The sequence below is a fragment of the Mustela nigripes genome, chromosome 1 (genome assembly GCF_022355385.1).
Source record: "Mustela nigripes isolate SB6536 chromosome 1, MUSNIG.SB6536, whole genome shotgun sequence".
In the NCBI taxonomy this organism is placed as follows: Eukaryota; Metazoa; Chordata; class Mammalia; order Carnivora; family Mustelidae; genus Mustela; species Mustela nigripes.
Window position 1 is genome coordinate 35,286,079 of NC_081557.1, and position 20,194 is coordinate 35,306,272.

At 33.4% G+C, this 20,194-nt stretch overlaps 1 protein-coding gene across 11 annotated transcripts in view; it reads left to right on the top strand.

The window, feature by feature from the left end:
• The window catches only part of SOX6 (SRY-box transcription factor 6), a 596,201-nt gene that overhangs the window by 329,989 nt on the left and 246,018 nt on the right, over positions 1 to 20,194 (top strand). For all 11 annotated transcript variants that reach the window (XM_059407840.1, XM_059407831.1, XM_059407851.1 and 8 more), the window contains one exon: positions 13,398 to 13,487. In XM_059407840.1, the coding sequence (XP_059263823.1) occupies positions 13,398 to 13,487 (90 nt within the window). The remainder of the gene's footprint in view (positions 1 to 13,397; positions 13,488 to 20,194) is intronic.

Genomic DNA, 20,194 nt, shown 5'->3' on the forward strand with positions numbered 1-20,194 from the left:
CGAAGGCAGAGGCTTCAACCCGCTGAGCCACCCAGGCGCCCCTGTTATGGAGTTTATAATAAAATATAATATAATAAAATATAATAAAATAATATGTATTACAACAATAACACAAAAGATGGGGAGCAGTTTTAACTTTCTTACATTATATTTGAAGTAGTATATAATTTGTTCATAGATTGTTGCAATAGGGTTTATATTGAAATTTTTTTGCGAACCTCCACACCCAATCTGGGGCTTGAACTTACAACCCCAAGATCAAGAGTTACCTGCTCTACTGACTAAGCCAGCCAGGTGCCCCATATATTGAAAATCTTTGATTAGCTATTAAATAATGAAACAAAGGTATAGGTAATAAGTCAATAGAGAAGATAAATGAAATTCTAAAAAAATAAATTAATTATAAGTCAGGGAAAGGGGACAAAAGGAAAAAATATAGGTAAAAATATAGAAAACAAAGCAAGATGATAGACTTAACCTCTATTAATAATTACATTAAATGTAAATAGACTTTAGTAATTTTATAAGGTAGAGATTGTCAGATCATATCTAAAATGATTTAACTAATACACTGGCTATGAGAAATACAGTAAATATAAAGATGTAGATAGGTTAAAAGTAGACGCGTGAGCAAAAATACACTATACAAATACTGGTGATAATAAAACTGAAATGGCTATAATAATATAAAGGTAGACTTCAAAAAAAGAAATACTCCAGAGATAAATAATAATATTTATTCTTTATATACATTTATGTATATAAAATATATATTTATAATGCTTAAAAAGTCAATTCATAAAGGAGTTATAAAATTCCTAAATATGAAGAGGTTCAAAATACATGGAGCAAAAGTTGACAGAACTGAAAGGAAAAAAAAAAAGAGATGTAACAATGCAATTGTTGGAGATTTCAGTAATCATCTTTTATAATTTGAAGGGAAAAACAAATAAACAAAAATCCAAAGACCTGAACAATCCTATCAATCAACTTAGGCTAATTGACATTGATAGAGCATTATACTAAAAATACTGCAGAATAATTACTCTTTTCAAATGAATATGGAGCATCTCACAAGATAAAATCTATGTTGGTCCATAAACCACATCACGATAAATATAAAGAGATTGAAATTATGTAAAGTATATTCTCTGACCACAGTGGGAGTAAATTGAAAATAGATAACAAAAAGAAATTTTAGAAATTCCTGAATATTTGGCAATTAAACCACATACGTCTAAATAAGTCATATACCAAAGAAGAAAGAACAAGGAAAATTATAAAATATATTAAACTGAATGATAATGAGAGCAAAACCTACCAAAATATGTGGGATGAAGCTAAAACAGAACTTTAAGGAAAATTTCATAATTTTGAAGATATTATTTTTTAAAGATTACTTATGTATTTTATAAAGAGAGAGAGACAGGGAGGCAGGGAGGATGGGCAGGGACAGGGAGAAAGAGAATCTCAAGCGACTGTCCACTGAGTAGAGCCCAACCCTATGGGGCTTTATCCCAGGACCCTGAAATCATGACCTGAGATGAAATCAATAGTTAGATATTCAACTGACTAAGCCACCTAGATGCCCCTAAGTATATTAAAGATGATACAGGATTAAAATAGATTCAAGATAAGTATAGTAAAAATCCAAGATCTTTTTTGGACAGGCAACCTGATTCTAAAATTCTAAAATTTATATGGAAATGCAAAGAACCTAAGAGAGCCAAAAAAGAAATATTATAATAATAAAGTCAAATAGAAGAACAATTTGGAGGACTTAAACTATGTCATTTCAAGACTTACCATAAAGCTATAATAATCAAAACAGTTTGGTATGGTATAAGGTTAATGAACAGATCAATAAAACAGAACAAAGAATCTAGAAACTAGAAATAGACCTACACACACAGAATAAGTCAAAGTGGATTATAGATCTAAATATAAAGCTAAAACATAAAGCTTTAGAAGAAAACACAGAAAAATAAGTTTGTGATCTCAGTGGAGGTAAAGATTCTTTAGATGGTACCAAGAAAACACTGCTCATAAAGAAAAACTTGGTAATTGGGTAACATCAAAGTAAATGACTATTGCTCTTTAAAATACACCTTGTGAAAATAAAAAGGCATACTGCAGACCAGGTAAAAATATTTACAATACATATAACTGACAAAATATTTAAATAGATAATTCTTAACTATGTGTATATAATATGTAATATAAATACGTGTATATATAACATATAAATGTGTAGTTTATAAAATATGTTTAAATATATAAATTACTCTTAAAATTCATTAAGGCAAAACCAGAATGACTACCATTAACATACTAGGATTGTTAATGAGAAAATGAAGCAACTAGAAATCTCATACTTTGTTGGTAGAAGTATAAAATGATGCAACCACTTTGGAAAACTTTTTGACAGTTTCTTATAGAGTCAGTCACGGGGGCACTTGGGTGGCCCCATTGGTAAGCCTCTGACTCGTGCTTTTGGTTCGGGTCATGATCTCCTGGTTGGAGATCTAGCCCCGCAATGGGCCCAGTGTTCAGTGCAGAGTCTGCTTGAGATTCTTCCCTCTTCCTTCTCCCTCAGCAGCTGCTTCTCCCCTTGCTCACTCTCTCTCTCTAAATTAAATACATAAATAAAATCTTAAAAAAATAAATTCAGGCACAGAACAGCCGTACTTTTAGAAGAAATTCCATTATAGAGGGAAAAAAGAGACATATTAATAAAAAGATTATGAATGAGTTTTTCTATTAGCCTTATTTCTAATAGCTCAAAAGTGGGGAAAATCTGCATGTCCATAACAGATAAATAGATAAACAAGTTTTGTGTGTATACAATGGAAATCTACCCATTAACAAAAAGGACCAAATTGCTAACCCATGTTGCAACATGATTGAATTTCAAAAATCTTAATTTGTATTCAAAAAAGTTCCTACTGTATTCTTTCATAGTCTTTTATGAAATTCAAGAGTAGGCAAAACTATTCTGTAGTAATAGAAATCAGTTCAGTGGTTGCCCAGGGCTAGGATTATGGATCATTGAAAGAGAGCACAAGATAACTATTATCTTCTTTGGGGTGACAGATACATGAATGTATAATTAGGCAAAATTCATAGAATTTACATTTAAAATGAGTGCCTTTATTACATGTATATATTAAATTATACATCAGTATGATTAATTTTAAAAAGCAAAGTTGTTCTGTAGTTGCTTGACATACACAAAAACGTAATTTTTTTTAGTATATTAGGGAATTTATTTTTGTACTTACTATATGCAGAGCTCTGGATTAAATATAATGGAAGAATGCAAAGTAGTATTGGAAACATTTCTTGACCATCAAGGAACTTAATATTTAGTTAGAGTAATGCAGTAGGAACTTAATCATATGGTGGTAAAATTGTTAAGTAACAGCAGTGATAAATGTAGAAAAGAGTTGTGAAGGTCAGAGGTAATGAGTTGATCCATGAAGAGAATATAAAAAGCACAGTGCCTGACAGATAATATATGCTCAACAAGTTTATTTTGTTTTTTGGAGGATATGAATTTCCAAGGTATAATTGAGGAGGTGGTATTTAATAATGTAGGCCCTACAAAATAGGAAGGGTTTTAGAAAGCATCAAGAACTGGGGAAACATTCAGATCAGAAGGATGTCATGTGCAAAGGTAAAGTGAAAAAACACATGTTTTGTACAAAAGAGTGATATATATTTAGTGCCCTCATTTGAACAGAATGAAAAGCTTCATGCAGGAAGAATAATAGGCAGTGAATCACTAGGCCTAGATTATGGAGGTTCTTAAAACCAATTTAAGAAGTATAACCTTATGTTAAATTTATATTTATGGGAGCGCCTGGGTGGCTCAGTGGGTTAAGCCGCTGCCTTCGGCGCAGGTCATGATCTCAGGGTCCTGGAATCGAGTCCCGCATCGGGCTCTCTGCTCAGCAGGGAGCCTGTTTCCTCCTCTCTCTCTCTCTCTGCCTGCCTCTCTGCCTACTTGTGATCTCTCTCTGTCAAATAAATAAATAAAAAATCTTTAAAAAAATTTATATTTATGAATTGTCTATGTAGAAATAAAACAGACAAAAAAAAAAAAGAAATAAAACAGACAAGAAAGGCTATTTCATCAGAAAAAAAACCCTTATTTTGTAATTTCATTATAACACTAAATAAAAAGTCAATTAACCAGAACAGTGAAGTTGTTTTGATGAACACAAAACTGAAATTGGGGCTTGCTGATTTTATTTTATTTTTAAAGATTTTATTTATTTATTTGACAGACAGATCACAAGTAGGAAGAGAGGCAGGCAGAGGGTGGGGGACTCAGGCTTCCTGCAGAGCAGAGAGCCCAATGCAGGGCTCCATCCCAGGACCCTGAGATCATGACCTGAGCCAAAGGAAGAGGTTTAACCCACTGAGCCACCCAGGCACCCCAAGGGGCTTGCTGATTTTAAATGGGAGTTTTTTGTTTGTTAGTTTGGATTTGGGTTTTGTTTTTTGTTTTACACCATCTTCCACTTTATTTCTGCTATATTTTCTTTTGGTTGCATCATGTTTAGAAAATCTTAATTTAGATAGCTAAATTTTAAATAACAATCCTATAACAGTTTAAATAATTAATTAATTAATTTAGAGAGGTGGAGGAAGTTTAGATGGGGAGAGAGAAAATCCTTGAGCAGACTGCCTGCTGAGCACAGAGCCTGACAAAGGGCTCAATCTCACAACCCTGAGATCATGACTTGTGCCAAAACCAAGAGTTAGATGCTTAACCGACTGAGTCACCCTAGTACTCCTACAACAGATTACTTTAAAGTTGCTACATATCTTTCAATAAAGCAGAGGTTTATTTCAAGATTTGGATAATAATTGTTTTAACCTGGTAGTAAAAGTTAACATGTTGGTTTTGGTAGTTTCCAGTGTGTTACCATTTGGAATATAAAAGATTTGAGTAGGTATGGCAGTTTTTATTATAGTTTTAATATTGTTTAGATTTATTTTTTTAAGCTGCAAAGGGCAGAAACCCAACTCATACTAGTTTAAGCAATAAATAGGACTCTATCAGCTTACATTACCAAGAAGATCAGGAGCAGCTCTTTTTTTGGATTGGTTCTCTTGGGTCTCAGGCCTTTGCACTTCAACTAGAACTTACACTGTCAAGCCTCCTGGGTCTGCAACTGGTGTGACTGTGGGTTTTGGGACTTTGGCTCCATAACCTGGGCTGGGGTGCCTGGGTGGCTCAGTTGATGAAGCATCCAAATCTTTTTTTTTTTTTTTTAAGATTGATTTTATTTATTTGTTTATTTATTTATTTATTTGACAGACAGAGATTACAAGTAGGCAGAAAGGCAGGCACGGAGAGAGGAGGAAGCAGGCTCCCCACTGAGCAGAGAGCCTGATTTGGGGCTCGATCTCAGGATCCTGGGATCATGACCTGAGCTGAAGGCAGAGGCTTTAACCCATTTAGCCACCCACGTGCCCCAAAGCATCCAAATCTTGATATCAGCTCAAGTTATGATTTCCTGGTGGTGAAATCAAGCCCCACATCAGGCTCTGTGCTCAGCGGAGGAGTATGCTTGAGATTCTCTCTCTCTCTCCCCTCAGCCCTTACCAACTCAAATAAATAAATAAATCTTTAAAAAAATTTGTTTGGCTTTGCTTTTTTTAGATGTAAATATGCTAACATACTTAGCATATGTAGATGTAAAGATTTTAACATATGTTGCATGTATATATGTAAAGATGTGAAGATTTTATTTATTTTCTCTTCTCTCCTGTCTGTTTTTCTTCATATTTTTGGCTTCATTCACTCTTATTTCATACAGGCTCTTTCCATGTGCCAGAGAAGATGGGCATGACAAGTCAGGTCCACATGCTTATACTTTCCAACCCAAGTTTTAAGAGAGCCTTTCCACATAGTTCCAGCAGAGAAAATTACTGTCTGTGTGGCTAGCAGGAGCAGTAGGAAGCTGGCGGTAGAGCTCTGTGACTGGTAACTCCATCAGGATGATAGTGGTATTCAGAAATATTTCCCCAAAGAAACCTAAAGAAGGGATATAGGACACCAAAGTTATTGTTTTCACAGTCTAAAATAGTTTCTAAAAAGCAGTTAAGTATTGAAAAATGTAAAAATGAAACATTTATAGAACCCAAGAACAGTGTCCTATGTTCTATGGTTTGATTACCTTAGCTTTTGGCAACGGAGCCACAAAATATAGGGAAGGTCATGAGAGGAGGTCATGATGAGTAATAATTTTATGAAGATGGACAGCCGTGGTTTCTTTTCTTTCTTTTTCTTTTCTTTTTTTTTTTTTTTTTAAGATTTTATTTGTTTATTTGACAGACAGAGATCACAAGTATGCAGAGAGGCAGGCATAGAGAGAGGAGGAAGCAGGCTCCCCGCCGAGCAGAGAACCCGATGCGGGACTCGATCCCAGGACCCTGAGACCATGACCTGAGCCAAAGGCAGAGGCTTTAACCCACTGAGCCACTCAGGCGTCCCTGGACAGCCGTGGTTTCTTTCTTTCTTTCTTTTTTTTTAAAGATTTTATTTATTTGACAGAGAGAAATCACAAGTAGTCGGAGAGGTAGGCAGAGAGAGAGAGGGAAGCAGGCTCCCCGCTGAGCAGAGAGCCCGATGCGGGACTCGATCCCAGGACCCTGAGATCATGACCTGAGCCCAAGGCAGCGGCTTAACCCACTGAGCCACCCAGGCGCCCCCAGCCGTGGTTACTTATAGAACATTTTTGCTTGTTAACATTGTGGTAAATTTGAAGGTGTCATGGGCAATGAGCTTCCGTGAAAAACCAAGGTCTCTGGCTGCACATTTACTTCCATATGAAGATAAAACCTAATTTGGAAGGGATTTCTTTTTAAGTTCAATAGTATTTTTAAGCAGCCTCTTAACTATTCCTTAGTGGATGATGTTCACAAAAGGAAAGCTCTTAGTTCAAACCAAGATAAGGTATTAAGGAAAAGGAAATATGAAGGAAGAGGAAGACCAGAATAACGGAGTTTGTATGGAGAACTGGCTGTTGAACACTACTGACTTTTCACAGCAGTATCTGGACTTTGTAGTGCCCCTCTCTGAGGAACTGGAGTGCTTCACTCTGTGTCGGAAACAAGAATAGATGTAATTATTCCCTTTCTACAGTTGCTGCTGTGGTATAGAGACTATAATATTGATGTTCAAATATGATTTAAATAGTCATTTCAGTAAAACTAGCACAGAACTGGAGTCCAGGCTCTGTCACCAACTGCTTGACCTTGGGTAAGGCAAATGACTTCCTTATCTTGACTCTGTTCTCTTGTTTCTGAAATGAGGGTGTTGGTCTTAATGACCGTTGAAGTCTCTTTCATTGACAGCGGTAGGCTATGAGCCTCTGAATAGCCTGCTGGGTGTTCCCCTCTATCTCTCTATTGGCATTGGTTGTAGTTATACTTTGATGGCATGGGAGAGAAATTTGCTTTTGAGTGATCCCTCTGATACTGTTTAGGTGCTAAGCAGCCTTGGAAAGCAAATGAAAGATATATCTCTTTCCTGCTTAGAACAACGTGATTTCCATGAATGTCTGTTAAGTGCCAATTTTAAAGGATTCCCATAAAAAATTATCAAAGACTTTGGTAGACAAAAATGGTGCAAAGAAAGAATATTGCACCTAATGCAATGATGTCTGCATGTGTATTTCTGCCAGGTTTCAAGTGTGGATCTTTTTCTCCCTTATGAATATGCCAAAATCTTGCATCTAACAGTTCTAATGACATTTCCAAAGCTCCCATTGACACACACATACATGCACACTCACAGTATATTATCTAGTAAAGTGGTTGTGGAATTAACATTTTTTCCTGGAAGGAAAAATATCTGATTTAATGACCAAATCATTTTAAGGCAGCACCACAAAATTTCACAGGAACTAAATCTATTTCTTCACACCGATCATGCATGTTTTACTCAAGCATTGAGTCATTAGCATGTTTATAATGGTTCTAATTTAGCACAACATTTTCTGAATTTTATCCTTGAGTCATTTACAAATTGTTCATATTGAATAAACAAAGGAAACAGATTGCATTTTATACTTAGTAATTTATCTGAAAGAAGAGGGGAGGGTTAATTGTTTTAAAGTTTTGGTCTGTTTGGGGAAGTGAGCCTGCTTTTTCATTGCTAGGCATAAATGCCATTTCTCATATTTTCGGGGATGGGGGGGTGCTATGGAGGAGTAAAATGAAAAATTAGGACCAGGACAAGATTGACCACTCCCAGAGGGGAGTGTGGAGCAAAAGGGGAGCTGGCACGAGATTATCCAAAACAGTTGGTGCATTCCTTAATGATCAAGTGCTTGAGAAGTCCAGCTCTTCCTGGCAAAGCATCTGTGTTGATGTTTATATCACTGCCCTGCTGTATGGGAAAGGCATGCTTTCTCTCGCTGCTTGGCTAAAAATAGGATGGAATATAGCATTGTATGAGATATTTTAAGATAGCAAAAACATTTAAGAGGTTAAAGGTTTGGCTCTTGGATCAAAAAAGATCAGTGATACAACTCGTGTTTCTTGCAGACTGGATTTTATCTAGAGTTTGTCAGTGATTCGAACTCTGCGAAGGCAAGTTATTCTAGGTTCATTTGGTGCAGTCTGAAACTCCCATTCTGCTCTCTTCTCTGTCAGCTTCCCAGCATGAAGAGCAGGCCTGGAAACAGCCTCTATTTATACCCCCTTGTTCGTATTTGGAAAATCAGTTGTTTCATTGGAGAGAGGGGGAGAGAGAAGGACAGCACGAGCATTCGTCAGGGAGTGTGCTTTGTACGTTATAGTGACTTCAAAATAAAACTGGCACATTTTGGTGTCTAATTATTTTTAGTGAGCTTGGAGGGTTTTAATTAAAATTTAAGAGTGCTCTTCAAGCTCTCCAAGCTCCAATTTTATCCCACTGTATTGTGGAGCACTTGTCACTGTGGAAAAATGTACAGTAACTGGCATGTGCATCTCTGTTTCCTAATGAAAAATGTGGGATGGATGATCAGCTGGAGTATAAATACATGTATATAGTCTGAACTAGTAGTAAACCAAGGCCAAAGGTACTTTTGATAATTTACCATTGTTCTTGAACACATAAAAAATTTATTGCATTTGAGATCTATGATTCTATTATAAAAATAAAAGGAATTGATTTAATATTCTCTTAAAAGATTAAAAGCAAGAAGAAATCTACATACTGTGGCAGCAGTCATTGTTTTTTCTCACCGAAATATTTTAAAGATATTTTTCATGTCATGTTTCTAGTGTTTCAGAATTTATAACTTCATCACATTGAGGCAGAAGGAATAGTGTTTACTCACAGGTGAATTGTTTTAAAGAACCTGTGCCCTAAAATTTTTTCCCATTATTCTTTCCTCTTCCCCTATGCTGTAGTTTTAGCAATCAGTGATTTATTTATTTATTCTCTTTGGCACATATTAAATACTTTCACTTTGTGTGGAATATTGCTGTGGCTTTGTTTAACTAAGAATAATTTAAAATTATTCCTAAAATACTATCACACAGGTTAGGAAATAAATATTTCACATACTCTCACTTCAAATTTCTCTTGTATGATGAAGTTAATTGTTAGCACAATAAAGCATTCTTGACTCACCTGGCCTGAAACCTTGATACTTAGGAAGCAGAAATGTTACTTTGCAATCCATTATGCAGGGTATTTATTAAAAATTATTTCTGAATAGTATTTTTACTTTTTTCTTTAGAAGAAGTTTCTCAAAAAACTTACAGTGCAAAGGAAAAGAGGAAAAAAAACTGTGACTGAGAATGAATTTTAACATGTCAAAGCCTTTTATGTCCTTGATTAAATTATAAGCAAGAATTATAGTGCACCTCTTGATTTTTGAATTTTGTTTTAATCACATTATTTACAAAAATTACCTAAGATAAATGTAATAAAATCCTGCATTTCACTGAATATGTATTAGTTTATGGGCACTAATCCTTTCAAAGTAAGTTGGGTTAATTTTGGCATTTTCCCCCTTTATGCTGAAATATTATGGTTTACATTCTTTTTAATGTGTACATTTCATGGTGACCTTTTTTTAAATCTTGTAATGTTGTGGTTCTTTCTCATAATTTCCAAAAAGTATGTAGTATCTTTCCTATTTTTTAACTGAAAGCAATTCAGTCAAAATACTAAAATTTGAGTAATCAAACTCAGATAGTAAAATATGCTATGTATTATTTCATGTTTTGAGAACTGTAGAACTACTGTCTAAGTATATTAGCTGTTCTCAAGTCAGTTGCTTAGAACATATTTTTCTGTATAAAATAGTCCAAGAATATCTAGGTGATATTAGGTCCCTTCATTGCATTTGGAATCCTCCATGACTACTGAGTTAAAGCCAGTCTGTGTGGTCTTACTCTTCCCGTGTACATAATACAAACTGGACTTCTTGACTTATTCTCACCTCTTTGGTTTTAGCCTTTGTGCGTGATCAGAATGGCGTTAAGTCTGATCTGATCAATTACCTCCGTAAAGCTAGTGTCCTATTAAGGTAGTTGAAGGATGTGCCACATAAAGGATAAATCCTTTTAATTTAAACCCTTACCTGGATATTGTGTTGAGTGGGAAATTTTAAAACATAAATTTTCATTTACAACTTTATTATATATTTCCTCACTCCAAGTCAGAAACGCCTCAGGGGTAGCAGTAGTGTCCTTCACCTGTGTGGTATTTGTTACTACTCTGTATCTTCTGATCTTTCCCCCCTCATCTTACTTGCTTTACATTATGGTATGGGGCATGCTAAAACTAATTGTGGCATGCCCTTTGAGGTTGGCAGTCAGATAATCAGGTGAGAAAGAGGGGGGTTTTTCAAGAGACTTCCTGAGTTTTGAATCTTCCTGGAATCTCTTAGAATTGAGGTTAAATTGATAAAGCTATATGCAGTGACTTCTTTTGTCCTGTAGTGAAAAGCTATCAGTGACTGTTATTAAATATTTTCATGAGTTATAAATATAAACATGGAAAGCCTGCTTTATTTTTTTCCCCCTCAGTTTCTTCTACCGAAATGGGAACTCATATTAACTAGATTAACTCAGCATTATGTTGAGGATTAATTTTTTAATAGGAATGTGAAATGCTTTGATGTTATTAACCATTTTATTAATGAGTAGCTTTTATGTGAAGCTGTGTACACATGGTCTGATTTATGTTTAAAGTGTGTGTTCCTATTGTCCATACAGTTCTATTTTTCTCCCATGAAGCTTCAGCATTCTTTTCCTGGAGCTCTGAAAGATTTCAGGTCTATTTATAGAAATGAGAGACATATTTTAGCCTGTTTTACATTTAGTGTGTATCTAATCCTAGTTTATGAACTTGTGATGAATTTGTGATCATTACTAGTAAATTGGGCTTTTGTCTTTTACTATTATAATATATACTCTCAACTCAAATTTGAACCAAACAAATTATGCTTTAGCATTTATATAATTGATTATCAGTTTAGTGCAATGTTACAACGTGTATGAAAGGGTTAAAAAAGAAAAAGCACTAACAGAACTGATTGTAGGATAGGAACTTGAAGACATTTTGTTGATTATTCTTATCCATGATTTGATGTTCCATTGATTTCTCTCAGAAATTTAAAACTAATCTGTTAGGCATGGCTTTGAGGATTTATTTTTTAATTCCCAAATTTAGTATTTTCATTTCTATTACTTTAGCATGAAAACAAAATGTGTATAAACAAAGTACATACCTTATTTTTGAATTTGAAATAAAAGCAAGAGAACATTTTGGAAATTAAATGTAAATTGGCATATGTATATGCACATAGTTCCTTTTGGAAGGTCACTCAGTATCCAATTTTTAATCATGGTAGTAGAGAACTTGTTGAAGCCTAAAAAAATAGGAAAAAATAGAATAAAAGGAGGAGGGAAAGATAAAGGGAAGAGGGAAGGGAATGGGCAGTGAGATTTCACTTAATAGAACCAAGCTGACTTCTATTTAGAAAGAATTTTAGCTTCTGTGATAGCGAGCTGGAATGGTTGGTGTTCTTCATCAGCCATTTCATGGCACACTGATCTGGATTCCATCCATTCCTTGATTGATTGATCATGTCATGGACAAATGTTAATTGTTTTCACCAATACTTTCTAATGATGCAACGGTGTTCTCATTTCTTACCCAGGGCTCACTGTCTTTTTTGAAAGCTTATCTAGTTTCTAAAACCCTTTGGATCCATCTTGACCTTACTGTCATTCTAAAAAATTCAAGGAGATTTAGAAGTTGGAAAAAAAAAATGAAAGGGAAAATGCTAAAGAGATAGGCACTGATATGGGAGAGGAAAGGCATTTGGAATTGGAGTAACTATTTTAAATATAATTTTAAAAAGAAGTTATCAGAATTTTGACACTTGGAATGTTAAAGTTAAATACAAGTGTGCTTTTCACAGAGGATTTAGTATTTAAATCTGCATTCCCTTTTGGAAACATGGCCTATTTGTTAAGATTTGAAGCTTAAAAAAAAAAAATATATATATATATATATATACACAGTTGTAAGCGGTAGCTCTAGTTGCATACCCATCTGAATAGATACAAAAAAAAATCATTGAGAAAGTTTTGCTGATTATTAGGACATTCTAAAATTTAGATTTCTGTAACCTTTATGAATCTTTATAGAAACAACTATAATCACTCCCTATAGTCTAGTATGTTATTTAGATATGCAGTAGGAAAAGTAGTGTTTAACTGAGTATTCCTTTATAAGAATATATATCCCTTTCTATATAAGAGAAAAGTTTTAGTAGTTTTTATTACTGAGGGACAGAGAACATTTTGACTTTATTTTCTTTGAATTTTTCTCTAAATAGGTATTTTACAAAAATTGCCATATTTTATTTCTTTTTTTAAGGACGAAGTGGTTACACTTTGATTGGTTTCTTCTCCCTTGAAGATTTGTCATTCTTCCTTGAAGAGAACACTAATTTTGCTTAGACTTAAAAAAAAAAAAATCACTTGGATTGAAAGGACTAACATTTAAACTTAAACCTATCATAGAAAAGAACCCCCTTTTCTGTCCTATCAGTCTAAAAAATGATAAGTGCTGCTGAATAATAATAGAATTATATTTATAATACCAAGACAAAATTATTAAGATTATCTTTTTTCCTGGGAATAGTTCAAATAATATTCTGGTAAAAATAAATTCAGTTGTGGTATTTTGTGATAGATACAATAATATAATTTTCTGTATCCTAGGGTTAAAAGAACAATGAAAAGTAACTTTGATCATTTTAAAATGAGAGAATTTCTCCATAAACTGGCTTTTTGGATTTGTAATATTTTAATACCTAAAAAATATATATGTAATATATTTAATCCTTACTTTTTTGCTCTAATAGATTCCTCCTGCATGGAAAAACTACTTTCAAAAGATTGGAAGGAAAAAATGGAAAGACTAAATACCAGTGAACTTCTTGGAGAAATTAAAGGTACAATGTATGAAATATCAAACTTATCAGTGTGGAGAAGATGCTTACTGCTCTCTGTACCCTAATTAAATTCTTCCCTTTAATATCTGTTTATATATGAGAGGGTAAATGTATAGTGTGTCCTTGAACTTTTATTCCCATAATGTTTACAGAATGAAATTCTTGCCTTCTCTTTTTTAGTCTATAAACATATAAATTATTAGATAAATTATTTCATTAATTTATTTAACAGAAAGGTATGAAAAAGAAACAAATGTCAAAAGATGAAGGACAAATTAAGTTAAAGATAATCTTAGTCTTTCCTCTTGAAATCATAATAATGGCTTAATTTATGAATCTATATCATTAATTTGAATTTCTTCTGGTCAAAAATGGTCAAGGATAGCACCTATAAAAAAGAGTTTATAGAATGTGTTGTACGTAATGACTTACGAGTGGATTTTGAAGCTTGGCTACCGTTTTTAAGTCCTGGCTCTGTCACTTAGCAGCTGAGTGACTTTGGGCAAGTCACTGAACTTTTCTATGTTTCTAATTCCTTGTATCCAAAATGGGAGAGTAAGAGTTTCTACCTCATAGACTCATTAAGAGGATTAATACAGTAAAACTTTGAGAACAGTTTCTGGCACTTAGAAAACACTCATGAGGTTAAATTGTGGTTGCTGTTTTTATTAAGATACCCATAGGATCATAGGTTGATTAATCTCACCCAGATTTCACAGGATTTAACTTTTCATGACCTCTGACCCTGCTGAGGATGAGCATCTTTAGTTCTGAAGATGTGTGATTAATACTATTATTTTGAAACATGTTAAGAACCATTAAAAATTAAGTTTCCCTATCAGTCAGAAAGTGCTTCTTCTTCCCTAAATCTCTCTTGCTGATGCTTTTGTGGAGAAGAAGGACTGTATAAGTTTTGGTATCATAAGTAGAATCCATGGTCATTAATTAATTCTGTAAGGTATCTCTTACAGTCATCACTCTGATTTGCACTAACAATTTGGGAATTTGCATTAGTTTTGTGAAGTTGTCAAACACAACTTCAGGTGAATCTTCCTATTGGTCATGGATAATGTCTCATTTAAGATAAACATCTGGCAATAGCTATCTGGTGAAAATGGTATTTTTAATTTGTTACAGAAAATTGTCTAGTGTTTAGGCATGTTGTGTTCAATTCAAGTGAAGACAAAAGGTAGCCATCGCTTTCCCAGGAAATAATTAGTAACTCGTTCTATTAACTAATACAGTATTAAAATTAAGTGGAAATTGGGTATTATTTTAAATTTTACTGCTTCTGTACTATACTCACTCATAAAGGCCATTTGATATTTTGGGGGGAAAAAAACCTTAACTTACAACTGATGTGTAGAAAGAAAGTCATTAGAGACATATTCTCCATCCAGCTGCAATAACATGTTGTGTGCTACTTTGCATGTCATTCTGGGTTTTCTATCCTTTCTGAAGTCATGGGTTTTACAACAGTGAGAACAGAAATGGTTTATGCAAAGGCAAGCTTTTGCCAGCATGAATGATGGGGGTCTTGCTTTTTCTTAGTCATGTGGAAGCTAACATTTTACTATGTTACGATTCAGCATCAAATTTTTCTGCTTTGGGTTATCTCCTCCCTCTTGACCCTTTCCATCTTTCTTTTTCATTCTGAATATGAATTTATAACGTGAAAACGATACTAGCCTGAGATGGCCAAAATGTCTTAATCTTGGGGGAAAAAATGTGTAAATCTTGAAAGCAAAAACACATACAAAATTAGGCTTTTCAAATTCTTTAACTTTTTTTCTGGATTCTTTATGTGATATATGAATTTTTCACTTGTGAGCTGCTCTCAGTTTTATAAGCATAGGAGGTATGATTCTTACTAAATTTTTCATTGTTATTTACTTTACATAATTGTTTCTTTTTTACAAACTAATATTTTGTCACCATAAGTGTTATACAGAAAACATACCAATAATATAATGAGAACTGAAATAAAATTAAGTTGAAATTGTGTTCAGATAGCTTGATTCAACCACTGCTAAAACTCAACATGCATTTTTAGTCCAGGTGAGATCAGGCTAGCTAGTTATTATCCACCTAAATTAGTTATAATTATTCTGAAATTTTAAACTGATTTAAATACTATCCCCCATACATATTATTGTGGCTTATCAGGATTTTATGCCTTAAGCACTGTGCATTTTGAATACCTCTTATTTTTCCCTCATTACAAAATTTGTTGTAAATGAATTTATAGCAAATTCCCTTTTTACATATTTAGTGTAAAAATATAGAAATACAAAATAAAAATAATTAATTAGTTAATTAATTCTATGTCATGTTGCATGTCCTTTCCATTTTAATTAATACAAGTACTTGTTAAATCTTTAAAAAAATTTTTTTTTAATTTTATTTATTTCTTTGACAGAGACAGATCACAAGTAGGCAGAGAGGCAGGCAGAGAGAGGAGGAAGCACGCTCCCTGCTGAGCAGAGAGCCCGATGCGGGACTCGATCCCAGGACCCTGAGATCATAACCTGAGCCGAAGGCAGAGGCTTTAACCCACTGAGCCACCCAGGCGCCCAAATCTTTTTTCCTTAAAGTTAGAATCATCCTTTTACTATCCTTTTATGAGCTATTCTTCCCACTTAATGATATATTGTGAATTTCGATCATTGTTATTTAAGTCATCTAAAATGCAATTTTTATTTACAGAAATATTGCATAAAGTGAAGTTCTCATAATTTAACCAAGTCTCTTATTCAACATTGAATTAGTTTTTTATTATTTGTCATTATAAAGAAAAAGTTGAATATGGATAACTTTTTAATAATTTTTGATATTAATTATTGGTTATTTTCTTAGAATATATTCCTAAAAAGTGAGATTCCTGGGTCAAAGCATGGGTTCTTTTTTAAAAGTCTGGATTCATACTGCCAAACTGCCCAACAGAAAGGGCATGGTGTGCTGCTCTTAGTATCTGCAAGTGTTCTGTTGCCCTCAACAATAAGTACTATTACTTTAAAAACTTCTTGCCAGTTTTGGTAGGGGAAAAGGATACAGTACTGCTGATTTAATTTGAATTTCTTTGGTTCTTATAGAGAATGAAGCATTTGACATAAATTTATTTGTATTAAATGTCTCTTCTTTGTGAATTGCTTATTTATGTTGTTTGTCCATTTTTCCTTTAAAGGATTTGTCTAGGTCTTGTGTTTTTGTAAGGCTCTCACTGTTTATTTTAATGGTATTAACCTTTACCCATTGTATATGTTACATTTTATCATTTTCTTTTACTTTATGGTTTTTGTTGTCAAATTGTTCCCTCCTTTTTAATGTTCTTTTATGTTGGGGGTTTGTTTAGAAAGGCTTCCTCCACTCTGCTAATATTTTGTTTCAATTCTTTGACTATATTTTTATTCATTTAACTCTTTAATTCCTCTTGAATACAATTGATGTATAATTTCAACAGAAATACAACTTAATTTTTTCCTTAAGCCATTAACCAGGTATCTCTGTGTTATTTATTACACAACCATCTTACCTCTTCTGACATGAAAAAAACATCTTTTATCATACTGATTGAGTATTTGAAACCATTTCTCAGTTTTAGCTTCTAGACTATGGATGTACCTAAACTTTTATTAGTATTGTGCTGTATTAATCACTGTAGCTTTATAGTGTCTTCGAAAAGTAAATATTATAAGACTACATTCATAATTTTCTTTAAGGTGTTTGCATACTTCTCTAAGGTTTATTTTAGGATTATTTTAATTTAATTGTCAATTAAAATCCTAAAACAATTTTTTGAAAGGTTATATTATACTTATATGAAACTATAGGATGAACTGACATCTTTATAGTATTGAATCTTTTAATTCAAAATCATTTATTCTTTTTGTCCCTAAACAAAGACATATTTTCTAAATATAGATTCTGCATGTTTCTTTTGATGTTTTTGCTATACTATTTAGTATTTTTGCTTGCTCTTATGAATGAAATATTTTCATTCTATTTTCTTTTTCTTATTGTATTGAGGGATGCTCATGAATTTCACTGGTTCATTTTATAACTTTCCTCTTTATTGAACTTATTAGCTCTAGTCATACTTCAGCTGATATGTTTTCTCTTTTTTGGCAGTTATATGCACATTTTTTCATATCTTCTCATATTACACAAACCTAGAATATTAAGAATGCTATTAAGTAATACACATGATAGCAGGTATTTTGTGCAATTTTTAATTTATGGAATTGTTTTTAACATTTCACCACTAAGTATTAAGACATTTAAGACATTCTTTATTATTAATTATTAAAAATTATTAAAAAACTTTCTAGTCGTAGTTTATTAGGAGTTTCCATGAGAAATTGCATTTTATTTTATGGCATATCTTATTGGTTTTTGTTTTCCAAATTTACTGAAGAAATAAACCCTGATTAGTCATGGTGTAGTCTTATTTTAATGTACCGACTAATTTTATTTGCTCATATTGCAGTTATTATTTTTGCATCTGTAATCATAAATGAGAGTAGTTTGTGTTTTTCTTTATTTGTCCTATCTTTGTTAATTTTTATTACCAGAGTTCATGGTTGAAATGGAAAGCTTTCCTTCCTTTCCTAGGCTATGTAAAGTATTGAAAAGATAGCATGAGAATTACTTATTCCTTGAAATCCTAAAAGAATATCCTCATAAAACATCTAGGCCTAGAGTTTTCTTTGGTAATGATTTTTTTTCCTTTTACATTTTCTATTTCCCTTTAAGTCAGTTTTTCTAGGAAAACCATTTCCTAGAAAATTGTATGTTTCACTGAGATTTTCAAATGTATTAATATTGATTTTAAAGTACAAGATCTCTTATTTTAAGTTTTTTATTTACTGTTATGTATTCTGTTTTAAACTTTGCATATTTGTGTTCTGTCCCTTTTGTCCCGCAATTTTATTTGCAGCAGTTTTTCTATTTATCTCTCCTCCCAACACCCCAGTAAGTATCCGTTTTGAGATTAATTTCTCAATTATATTGCTTTACAGAATGCCAATCACTTCATTTTACTTTTACCTATATTATCTCATCTTTTCTTATTTTCCTTACACTTTTTCTTTTTTTTTCTGATATCCTCTAAATTCCTAAATTGAATACTTCATTTTAAACATTGTTTCTTTTTATAATAAAGGTACTGTTAGCCATAAGTATATTTGTAGAAATAGTTTTATGCTTCCCATAAATTTGAGCTTTTTGAATTCTCATAGTCATTATTTTCCAAATAGTAAATATTTATATTATTTTCTATCTGATCTTATATTTACATATTTACATCTTTTGTATTCAAGAGTGAAATGAAGCTGGGGAAGGGAGGAAACATAGTTTCTATTACTATCATTGAAAAATTCTATGTTAGGTGCCTGAGGAAGAATTAAAGTGTTGGCAGTAGAATCGTTAAGAGCAGCATTAAAAACTGAATTTTAGGGGCACTTGTTTGGTCAGTCGGTTAACCATCTGTCTTTGGCTCAGGTCATGATCCCAGGATCCTGGGATAGAGCCCTGAGTTGGGCTTTCTGCTCAGCAGGGAGCCTGCTTCTCCCTCTCCCTCTGCTGCTCCCCTTGCTTGTGATCTATCAGATAAATAAAATCTTTAAAAAATAAAAATAAATAAGAAAGAAAAAATGAATCTTAAACCCAGTGAGCTTTATATTACCACATATTTGGAAACAATATGTTAAAAATCTCTTTAGAGAGGCACCTGGGTGGCTCATTGGGTTAAGCCACTGCCTTCAGCTCGGGTCATGATCTCAGGATCCTGGGATAGAGATCCCATCGGGCTCTCTGCTCAGTGGGGAGCCTGCTTCCCTCTCTCTCTCTCTTGCCTCTCTGCCTACTTGTGATTTCTCTCTGTCAAATAAATAAATAAAATCTTAAAAAAAAAATCTCTTTAGAGTCTACTTTTTAAAAAACCTACTGGTGGGCGCCTGGATGGCTCAGTGGGTTAAGCCGCTGCCTTCAGCTCAGGTCATGATCTCAGAGTCCTGGGATTGAGTCCCGCATCGGGCTCTCTGCTCAGCAGAGAGCCTGCTTCCCTCTCTCTCTCTGCCTGCCTCTCCATCTACTTGTGATTTCTCTCTGTTAAATAAATAAATAAAATCTTAAAAAAAAATAAATAAAAATAAAAATAAAAATAAAAAACCTACTGGAGCATCTAGGTACCTCAGTTGGTTGAGTGTCTGACTCTTGATTTCCATTCAGGTCATGATCTAGGGGTTGTAAGATCAAGCCCCACATTGGACTCTGCTCTTAACATGGAGTTTCTTGTCCCTCTTTCCCTGCTTCTCCCTATACTCGTGCACTCTCTTTCTCTCAAATAAATAAAATATTTTTTATAAGTGTATTCTTTTTTTTTTTAAAGATTTTATTTATTTATTTGACAGACAGAGATCACAAGTAGGCAGAGAGACTGGCGGTGGTGGGAGCAGGCTGAGCAGAGAGCCGGACGTGGGGCTTGATCCCAGGACCCTGGGATCATGACCTGAGCCAAAGGTAGAGGCTTTAACCCACTGAGCCACCCAGGCTTTATTTTAAAAAATAAAACATTTTTTAAAAATGGCTTTCAAATTAAAATCTTATTGTATAAATGAAGCAAAGTAGTATTTCTGAAACCTTTCAATAAGAGTTGGAATATTGCTAAAGTTAGAGGAACACTTGATCATAGATTTTCAATAGATCTG